At 37.5% G+C, this 11458-nt stretch overlaps 1 protein-coding gene across 1 annotated transcript in view; it reads right to left on the bottom strand.

The window, feature by feature from the left end:
• Positions 1-1477: 1477 nt before the first annotated feature.
• The window catches only part of LOC139735550 (unconventional myosin-Va-like), a gene marked incomplete at its 3' end in the record, with an annotated part of 131114 nt that continues 121133 nt past the window's right edge, over positions 1478-11458 (bottom strand). Inside the window, exons 7-9 of the mRNA XM_071646306.1 lie at positions 10767-10799; positions 5976-6083; positions 1478-1584 (exon numbers count right to left, since the gene is read on the bottom strand). Of these exons, the coding sequence (XP_071502407.1) occupies positions 1478-1584; positions 5976-6083; positions 10767-10799 (248 nt within the window). The remainder of the gene's footprint in view (positions 1585-5975; positions 6084-10766; positions 10800-11458) is intronic.

The raw sequence follows: 11458 nt of genomic DNA, 5'->3' as shown, positions 1-11458 counted from the left end.
AATTTTGTTGGAAATCAGAACGTTGGCCTTTGACCTTGACCTTTAATCAAATGATTTGCAATATCATCAACTTCTCATTGCACACAGCATTGCAGTCATGCTTACATACACCAAGTTTAAAAGAAACCTGAACTTGTTTGTGGCTATTCATGACACCATAGAATGATTACCCATACAGAGACAGACTGAGGGGTTACAAAAAAAACAGAAAATACAAGAACATCACATTTTCAACATTTTCAACAACAATTTTGAACATTAAGCCTATTGAAAGCTTACACCTATGGATGGGGTACATACATGTGTGTCAACACTGCTGATGTCATTGCCGTAAGGAAGGCCTTCGTCTCCGCACCGTACAAGCAGTAATTTTCTCAATATCCTTTGAAGTGGGTGGTCTTAAACTCTAGCAGCTCGAACACATTTTCAATTAAACCAAAGCAACACCAACTGCTGCGCAGTCGGCTGCCTCCGTTACTAGCGAAACCACTATTATGTGCTATTCAAAAAGTGGCTTTTCATTAATATTCTGATTGATTCACTGATCTCCACCACTGACTGACCAAGGATTGATCTTAAAGGGATTGTACAGTTTTGGTTGAGACCTAATTTCGGGTTTCTAACATTTTTTGGTGAGATAATGAGAAACCTCTTATGAAATATGAAAGAGCATGTAATTCTATGAGGAATTCAACGTTTATTTGATGAAAATTGGTTTTGAAATGGCTGAGATATCCAAAAAAGAGCGATTCTAGTAAAGTGTGGGACCCACACTTTATTACGATCACTTTGTTTTACTTTGTTTTTGGATGTTTCAGTCATTCCACACCGGTTTTTCATCATATAAACTTTGAATTCCACTTAAAATAGTATGCTCTGTACTATATCATAAGTGTTTTCTTGGTATCTCGCAAAAAGTTAAAAGCCCAATTCTCATCTCCACCAATACTGTACCATCCCTTTAAACCGTATCTTCATAAAGGAAATATCTTTTGATTTACTTCTATGCATTATATCAGTACCAAATAACACTATCATTGGACTTTCTACCTAATAAAATCTATGGCCCAAAGATGGCATTTTAACATTTGGTGGCCTTTGACCTTGACCTTACATCTTCCTCATGTCATTTTTGGCAATGTACTGTGTAAAACAAGGAATGTTCGCGAGCATTTGAATTTCACGAATTTCACGAGCGCCAAGATTCACGAAATCAAAATGCACGTGAAAATTTCTTGTCTACACTATATGCATAGAGTGCCAGTGGCAATTCGCAAAAATTTAATGCCGCAAAAAAGGCCGTTGGCTCCAATTCGCGAAAATTTCATGCCTCGAATACATCATGTTTTACAGTAGCTGCTTTCATTGTCTTCTTATCTTCTCATCAGATATCACAACAGGACATTCCCAGCTGTCTTGTTATCATTTTAATGCCTAAAATCACATATTTCTTTTTTTTTTCTTCTTTTTTGCACACCTCAATCTTGCTGCTCTCATGCTGGTCTGGCCTGATATCCACGTTGCCAAAGTGAAGAACGGCGCCGATGATGCGGAAAATCTGCTTCATCATGTCTTCCTTGAAGCCTGGATTAGAGGACAGAAAAAAAATGATATCATATCTTAAATCATAATTCATATGTCAGCGATGGTTGTGGTTGTGGTGATCATGATATATTCATCCGGTCAGCACAAACTATTAATATTGTCTCTAACTATCAATTGAATGTAATAATGGATTTAATACACTAATACTTAACAGTGTGTGTCACATGCACTGTAATTCCATAGGGAGTGAAATCTTTTTTGTATAAGACGTGAATCCTTAACTCAAATAGTATTTACCTCATCTACATGTGTATGTACCTTGAAGTCCTATCAATCCCACTTCAAATATTTGCTTAGAAACAAGACCAGCATGCTACTCCATGCATTTCGACTGATTCACTATTACAGGAATGCATGGATCGAGAAGGGGGGAGGAAAAAATGAATAAAGGACCTCCTCTGTCGAGAAGACGTTACTAGTTTCATGACCCAGACTTGCTTTCACAGATGTTTAATTTTTTCTTCTTTTGTTTCACCTTGTAAAGGGCATCCACAGGAAATGGGCAAAATCATCTACAGACTTGAAGGAAGACTACCAGTCACATGACATCATGTCTGGTTGTGGCAGCTGACTCAGCCCCGAACAGAAACTCAGTAAGTCTCTCGCTCCCATCACCGACTACTTTGTATACAATGCCATCATCATTTTGATACTATGGTTTCGAGGAGGTTAAGGAAATGAAGATGATGAGCAAGCATGGTTAGATTATTTCCACATTTTTCAGTGTAGCAAGGAAATGGGTAGAAATTGGTAGAATGCCTTTATATATAGCATTCAGCTGCTTTCAGATTAAAAAAAAATAAAGGAGAAGAAATGACCAGAAGTGGTTCAATGTCCCAAGTAATAAACATTGCCAGACAATAGAAAAATGAAGAATAAAAAACATACAGAATGCATCAATTTATGATCATAATTCAGAAGGCATGTCTGTAACATTTGAGACTGGCACAGACTAATAAATATCATTTCAGCCATATGGTCTGTAAAATGACATTTCATGTTGTCACATTTCATCTTCCTCATAAAACAAAATATGTCAAGAGACTTGCTCCTATTTAATCTGAATCTATTTTCATATTCCACGAGTCATAACTCATTATATCCTTTTTATTAGCCCGACTGCGTTTAGGAAATATTTTCATCAAATGACAAGGATAGGAAGGGGGTCTTAAGGGTTCAAGAACAAGTACCTGGCTAACTTCCTAAGCCCAATAGACTGAGGTACAATTTGGTAGCAAAGTATAAATATGAAATTGAAAGGAATAGCTGTTGCGGAATGGCTGGCAATGATCTTGCTTTGACCGGGGAGGTGGAACCTCCCAGCTTTGACATACAGGGTGTGTACCGTGCATTGACAGGTCCAGCCATGCTAGAATAAATAGCGTGAGGATGGGTGGATACCATTTGATACGCCTTCACACCTCGCCTTCATGGAGAGATGATGACGGACGTGTTTGAGTGGGAGGAAGCCGAATTTGAGGCAAGCGCATATCAAGTTGCTCTGACTCACTCCATGTTTTCTGTAAAAACTTTACGTTTTCACAGCAGATTCCAATCACAAGGCGATGCCCCCTTTCATTGACGACATCACCAACCATCATATTACCTGCTTGTTTTCTGTCTATCTGTGCCATCTCTGTATCTTCCTCAATGAGTATGTCTCCCTATATGTCACTTGTCTGTAGAGTCTGATCTATATTTTTTCTGTCTGTCGCTTTTCTACTCTTTCTTTCTCTTTCTCGGTTATGCTCCTGCTGTATGGGGTACACCAGGGTGGAGGGACACCAAAGAAATGTGGCGTGAAGTGTACGCTGACCCAGTTTCGGATACACACCGCCCATTTCCTTTCCGCCTCCGTCTCTTACGTCTTTTTACAGCTGACCCTGATAATCCCACTCCCTGGGCTGTCAGATGTGATGACATGCGACTGTCTGCCAGCAAAAGCGGTCACACATGCCCAAAGACCTGCCTTTAAAGGGCCTGTGTGACACTGCAGAAATTCTTCTGAAATAATTTGCTGGTTACATAAACTTCTGAAGGTTGATGGGAAGGTAGCTGAACTATCTCCTACTGTGTGGCAGAGCCGATGAATGGTTTCAAATCTCTACAAATGGACTAAACTTCTCATATTTTGCCAAATTACTTGAGCTAAATTGATGCCACATTATATTAGCTGTAGTACATTCAGACAGCATCTTCACTGCTGTGCCCAAGATACACACCAGCAGAAACTCTACTGCAGTATAGGGAAACTGTCCCTTGTGATTTTAATCACGATATTTTCACAATCATACCTCTGACAGAACAATCTGCAAGTACTAGTCTAGATTTTCATGACAATTTTAAAGGAATTAAGACATTGCCATGAAGCATCTTTTATTTTCCCTCCCTCTCTCAGTTATATACAACATGACTTGAGAATCTAAAGCCCTTCCCGGAGCTCTGTTCCAGAGTGCTGACATGTGGAATTAAGCTGACAGTTTGTATTTCCTGCGTTTTGGGGGTCCAAGGACAGAGACACCATCCCTCGAAGAGCTCCCTCTAGAGATCTCTTGAAGGGAAGTGTGAATAAATTATGCAAATTTAGTTCCCCTGTTAAATGGCTGACTTACGTCACATTCAATGTGTTGGGGTGTCAACCAGTCGGCCCCCTACACTTTCTTACAATCTAAAGGGGAAAAAAGGAAAGGCTTCAGAGAAGTTGAGAAATTTCTTGCAGATTATCGAGCAGACAAATTCTTTAGAGAGAGGTTTTGTGATGGAAACAACTTTCCCTTTTATGATTTTTTTTTTCTTTTTCACCCACTCTTGTTGCGGTTGAATATGTCATTCAGCTGTGAAAGTTATGAAAGATATTTCATGGGACTTCTTATTAATAGGGAAGGGAAGGGGGGGGGGGGCCAAACCACGATAAACGAACATTTCATCATTGAAGCATCTTTCTCTAGAGATTTGATGTCTTAAAATGTTGCTGATCCGGAGCCATATGAAGAATCAGAATTTGCCGTGATGACTGAAGAGCAGTCACTTTTCAGGAAAAAAGATTATTTTCAAGGAGGCATGTATATCTTAGGAATGTGCTGAAACTTTTACTGATTCACTACTTTATCACATGATTTCAAAATGGAAACAGAAATATGTGAGCTGTCAAGGTTAGCCTGTTAAATTCAATGCCTATACAGTTCACGTGTAACGCACTCAAATCAGGGAAACGATGGCTTTTAATTGTTCTTGTCAGGGATACATCAGCCGAACTTGATTCAAGAAAGTGAAAGAGGTCATTCACTAACAATCTACAGGTTAAATCATGTGTAAACTTTTGACTTCTTGTACATCACTCAGATCAACTAACCTAGCCCCCCCCCCCCCCCCCCCCCCCCCCCCGCCTCCTTCAACTGTGGATACCATGTCAAGACATGGTAGAACTTTAGAACATTCTGTTGATGGAATTGAATTAATGAAGACGGCAGCTCAGCTTCCAATACGCTTATGGGGAATTAAATAGTCACGATTCTACACAGCATTAGGTTTTGTAGTCGTATAAACATGAAGAGGTTACACAGTTCACATGTCACTGCCAGGAACCTCCCAACAAACATTACTTTCTCAGAAAATTTAGTATCCCCTAGAGTCAAAAAAGGGATCAAAAAATTTCTGAACAGAACAAGACCCACGGAGGGCTGACCTTTGCTTTTCTGTAGACTATTGCACTATACTTCCAATGGTTTACTGTACTTTGAAGCCTAACAGAAATTGTTCCAAAAAGTGCACTGTGGATGAAGTCCTTCAACTTACATTAAATCATTACAATTCTAATAGGATTTGCCACAGACTCTCCGCAAATCTTGAGCCTCATAACTATATGTCAGAGTGATGTCATAACCAAAGCACTGCCGCATCTCTGAGGCACTTAACTTGGTTAAAAGTGCTTGGCATCCACAATGCTTTACTTTGTCTAGAGAAAGAGAGAAAAAATAGCCCTTGGAGACCATTTTTCTTTTCAAAAGGAGGTCCATAATTCCATTATTTTGCTGAATAAGAAATGTTATTGGACCCTAGTACAGTGCAGGCACTCGAGTGCCCTCACAAATTTTATGGAGGAAAGGAACTGGGAGGAGAAAGGGATGAGGTGGTTGAGATAAACCAGCAGCCATGAGTGGTCAAAAGTCTGAACAGATTCTCTCAAAATGAGGTGCTCAGCGATGAGGGGGGGGGGGGGGGGGGGGTAGAAGTGCTCAAACACTTTGCATGAGCTCCTAACAACAGTCTCTGCTCAGATTTTTCCATCTTTGGTTTGAGTACATACTATGGTCTCTTTCTTCAGTAAGAACTGATTTATTTCTAATTCTAATTCTTTTCTAAGAGCTTACCCAGTAATCTGAATGCCTCCTTGGTCTCCTCAAAGTTTTTCTTGTCATCGATGCCATCCACAACAGGCGCTTCCCCCTGACTGGTGTAGAAGAACTCATCAGGATCTCCTAAAGACAAAGAAAAACATGCGAGAGTTAGGGCGAGTCCATTTGGAAGTAGGGGTGTGATCAGGGGTAGAAAAGTAAACAAACAGCTATTGCTTGTTATCAAATCGGATCCTATTTTGATAGTGAAATAACAATATTGATTTGCCATATATTGATGCGTAACTTGTTTTCTGCCCAGGTGCTTTTCAAGTGCTGTGAGTGCGACCACAAGCAAAAATTAAGGAACATCAACCCAACGATCTTGGTTAGTTTCTTGTCAACACACTGCATTGCTTTTTATTCTGACTTCCCGGGAGCATTCCAATAAAACAGGCATGACAATTTCTCCTCCCTCTTTAAGCTTCAAATCCTATCCATGTCTTTCAATCCATTTATCATCTTTTGTTTTGAGTGGAGGAAAACAAAATATTCCAATATGGTAATTTGTTTTTCTTTGAGTTGTATGCTCATTTTTTGTGTGTGTGCAAAAACACAAATACACAGAGATGTTGGGTTTTTCATTCTGGCCTTTACAGAAACATAAACTTTACCTCTTCATAACTGACAATCTATATCAGGGTCATAAAAGACAAATGGGGGGGGGGGGGTGGTGAGGGCCTAGTCTTTGTTTGTCCATTGAAACAATATGACTAATTTCTTGCCGACCTAACATTCTTTTTTTAGGATTACATGCGACAGATATTTCACATTTTTCTTTGAAAGCAAAGATTCCTCCATCATAATCAACATGAAATTTAGTTGTTTGGGGAGAAAATCATACTCGTGGAATAAATTTCTGCAGATTCCTTCTATAATATTACAGTGTGTTTGAGTTTGTATTGGGGAGGATCCCCCCCCCCCAAAAAAAAAAAAAATACTTGGTTAATTAACTAATATGGGGAATTATGCTACTGATTCCCATAGGATGACATGACTCATTTATTCAAGAAATTTGATGAGCACCATGCCATTAAAAGCAATATTGTTTCGCCCTGAAGTAAATACATTAAGGCAATAAAGTATCTGGAACCATGAAGAATACAAGGTGTGAAATAGATCAGGTTATAATCATCAGCAAAATGACTAAAAAGTTGTCACCAAAGAATAGTTGAAGCATACATGTATATCCATGATAAACTCAACTCAGAGGATAATAAGATTTAATGATTAATACATTGACAATAATGACGAAAAACAACCATCAACTGTTATAGTGTTGAATGCACCATGCAGTGAAAGGGGTGACTTGGGAATACATTACAAAACCTGGCAACATGGAAAATTACAAAAAGAGTCGACTGAGTCTGAAGCTTTTCACAAAACTTTGGGTAGAATGGCTCAATAGGTTGAGGGAGACAAGGGTTGTGGGGTGTTAGTGTGAAAAGGTGAGAGGCACCATGAACGCAACACCAATCGTGGTTAGCATTCTCATTTAATCACGAAACACAGACGAATGTATCAAAGGAAATGTAACGAGGAGTCAGTAGGATGCACCTTCGTGTCACAGAGACAGAAATTCATGTCAAGGTTATTCACTGGGAGTACAAAGACAAATTCATGAGCAGAATGCCTCTGATAATTGATATATCGCACTTCCTGATTATCATAACCTGCGAATAAAAATAGGTATTGATGTGGTGCAACAAAGTCTGCCATATAACCAAGATAAAAAATGAATACAAACAAAAGCATAGATACGCCATGCCCCAAAAGAGAATGCAGATTATATCATATGTAAAATTACCCATTGTCATAAAGATCTCAAAAAAAAAAAAAAATCAGAAAAAGAAACATCATCAATTTTGCACCAAAGGAAATAGCCAGGGATTGATTCACTTTGGCATGTATGTTTGTTTGTTCATTGTGTGTCAATTTGTTTCTTTATTGTGTGTGTGGCTAATGATATCTGCTTTGAATTCATAATTCTGGCACTTTACTAACTTGATGAAGGAAATGTAACCATTGAAGGCAAAAGCAACAGAATTTTTTGCATTCACGAATAAAGTCAAATTTCAATTGAAGATCTGTTATCCCTTCAATTTTCCCCAATGCATATAATAGTTTTGATACCAGCATGGTAGTACCACTATTTTCTTCTATTTGGCTGCACTGGTTGTTGTTGTTTTTTCTTTGAGAACTATGAGATGCAATATCAACTTACATTGAATGTATACAGTTTTATGAGTGGTTACCATGAGTAATCATATGATCAACTATTGGGGATAGAGGGAGAACTTTTACTGCAATACACATGACTTTGGATGCAGCTAAACTATCTATATCTAATGACATAAAACATATGCTGCATTAACATATATTTTCATGACATTCTCAGTTAACATTTTCAGACAAACATATGTATATATTGCGATGCCATTGTAACAGCGAGCACAAACCACCACTGTAACAGGCAATATCTCTGGCTTTTTGATTTACTTGCTATAATTATGAGGGCTCAATAAATTAGCCATGGATGCCTTTTAGAAAACTTTCACAGAGTACAATAACATGACACATCTACATGTTTCTTTAATGTATATACTACAAACACACACACACACACACAGACACAGGCACAGTCACAACAATATGACATATTCACTCATAAGTACACATACTATTTACTGATTCTACTGTCAGTAACTTCACAAGTTTTGAAATACTTGTTTTTTATGGCTAAATGGTGGTCTAATAAGCATCTACAAAAGTGGCAGAATAAATTCATCTGTTGGTTCACCAGCAAGTGCAACATATAATGTTGCAGGACATACATCTGCAGTGTGTATAGAGTATACAATGTAAATCACCATCCGACATGAGACACGTGAATAATGCATACATTTTTAACCAGAAGCGAAGGTTTGTATAAAACTCCCGATTGACACAAGAATAAGTTGTGTTGTCAGAAAGGTACAGGAAGAGAGCCAAAGTACCAAAAATTTAGTGAGTCTCATCCCCAGGGTGGTGAGTTAGTTGAATTTAGCAACATTCCCCATCTCTCCAAAACAGACGTCCAGTAATATTAGAATGCTCTGTTACACAGATAGAAAGCACACAATCTTCAACAGCCTTGTTGTTTTAAATAGATTAATAAAATCAGATGCACACATCAAAATCTGTTTTCTTTATTCTATTTTCTTTCATTATTTAAAGGACAAGTTCACCTTCATAGACATGTAGGTTGAGTGAATGCAGCAATATAAGTAGAACACATCAGTGAGAGTTTGAGCATAATCGGACAATCTGTTAAAAAGTTATGAATTTTTGAAGTTTCTGCTCAGTCACGGCTGGATGAAAAGACACTATAGCTTGTGATGTCACATGAGTACAATGATGTAAAGAAAGAACAAAGAAAATTCAACATATTTCAATTTTTCTCGCATAACAAAAGAACACTCGACTTCTCTCTTTCAGAAGGCAGGGGGAATGATATTACCCTTAACATACGTCAGTAGCAAGTCGAAGAAATGTGCCTTATATTCACAAAAGTAAAGTTTTGTGAAATTCTCTTTTTATTTTCCTTGTATAGTTGTATGCATGTGACATCTACACTGTAGTAGTCTTCTCTTCCAGCAGTGACTGCGCAGATACTTAAAATATTTGTAACTTTTGAACGAATTGCCCAATTTTCCTCAAACTTTCACTGATGTGTTCTACTAATATTGCTGCATTCTCTAAATACTTATGTATATGAAAGTGGACTTGTCCTTTAAGGTCAGTTTCAACCTTTGCACTTGTCACCCAAATTGGACATTTTATCACATTTACTTTTTTTTAACACTACAGAGACTCAAGTCTTGTCAAATACTAATACTGACTACAGCCACTGGCATTCTGTATTTTCCATAAAGCTCACATCATTTCTGAAAATTGGCCCAAAATTAAAAAATAGCTTTCATAGGCATTCTAAAATGCTGAGAACCTCTCTTATCCTTTCTTTATTCCCTATCACACCTGAAAAAGGTGTAAAATTTAAACAAACCCTCAAACAGTATTTCTCCTATATTCATGGCTTCATACAAATGTACACGATTTACAGAGGACAGGAGTATAAGTATGTTGATGTTTAAAAATATTCAGAATTTGGCTTGGTGGATAAAAACAATGTTGATGAGAAAATCATAAAAGTAAAAATGAAATCAAAACAAGGTTGTGTTTTCTATCGCACAATTTTTCTTTCATGGCATGAAAATGGTAATAAATATATCAAGTATAAATACTGGTGTAACACAAAGATGCCTGCATGCAAAGTAAAACTAACATATAGATATCACAAAAATACAGCTAGTACAGAGCCACCAAGAGCAGACAAATAAGTAAACATGGATTACAATAGGAGCATGCTGTGACACTACTGTTTCATTTTCAAGTTAATCTTCAGACATTAGTCTCAGGACCTGCCCTGAAAACAAATGATTACTTTTTTTTTTAGCATGCTGCATTTCAGTAAAACATTAATAAAATAATAATATCAATAATAATAATAATAATAATAATAATAATAATAATAATAATAATAATGATAAAGTTACTTTTCAGTGTGAGTGTACCAGTGATTACAGGCATGTCCATTCAACACAAAAAAAAAGAGAGGTGAGATTAACACAAAAATTACGACACAGAGTTATTGATAAAGACTTTATTGAGAGATTAATACGAGTGGGAGGGCAAGATGAAATCAAACCCGTGGTTTGTTTTCAGCACCTTGGTTCGTGTAGAAGAAATCGGTGGCTTCACCTGCGTGGGGGATCAAAGCAAAACACGTACGACACACGTACAGGCGATGAAAAGGTCGGGTATAATGTCAGAGAGAAACAGAGAAACAAACAGACAGAGATAGACATACAGAGAGACAGAAAGACAGAGAGACGGCGAGAACGAGAGCAAGAGAGAAACAATGGCAGTGCATGAGGGGAAAAAAAATGATGAGTGAAAAGTGATGTGGAAAGGGGACTGATCATGAGAGATTATCACCAAATATGCATCTTCACAAATACCGACTAATAAAAGAAATAATACTGGCTACAACTACTGTCAGAATTTCTCAAAAGAATTACAAGATTATCACTACAGGGCATTGAAGGTAGCGACCATCACCGACATAGCACTCTCAGGGTAGTTTCAGACAGATTGTGGGAGACGAAAATTCAAGAAAACACTCAAAAGATATATCAATTCAATTGATCAGATCAAGATGACTTTGATGTGATATGAGGTTCTTTAAGAATGCACTAATTTTAAAGAATAATGTTCTTTCTCTCATTTTAATGTCTGATTACCATCACAGCAATGGATTTGTGATTCATATATCATTTGCAATTCATTATGAAATTACTGCACAATAAGCACAATAAGAAAAAATAAGGTTGTGCATATGAGGGTGACTACCTTTAATG

The sequence above is a fragment of the Diadema antillarum genome, unplaced genomic scaffold, assembly GCF_040938485.1.
Source record: "Diadema antillarum isolate AM-2024a unplaced genomic scaffold, OU_Dant_1.0 seq00000585_RagTag, whole genome shotgun sequence".
Classification (NCBI taxonomy): Eukaryota; Metazoa; Echinodermata; class Echinoidea; order Diadematoida; family Diadematidae; genus Diadema; species Diadema antillarum.
This window is presented reverse-complemented; position numbering and strand designations above follow the sequence as displayed.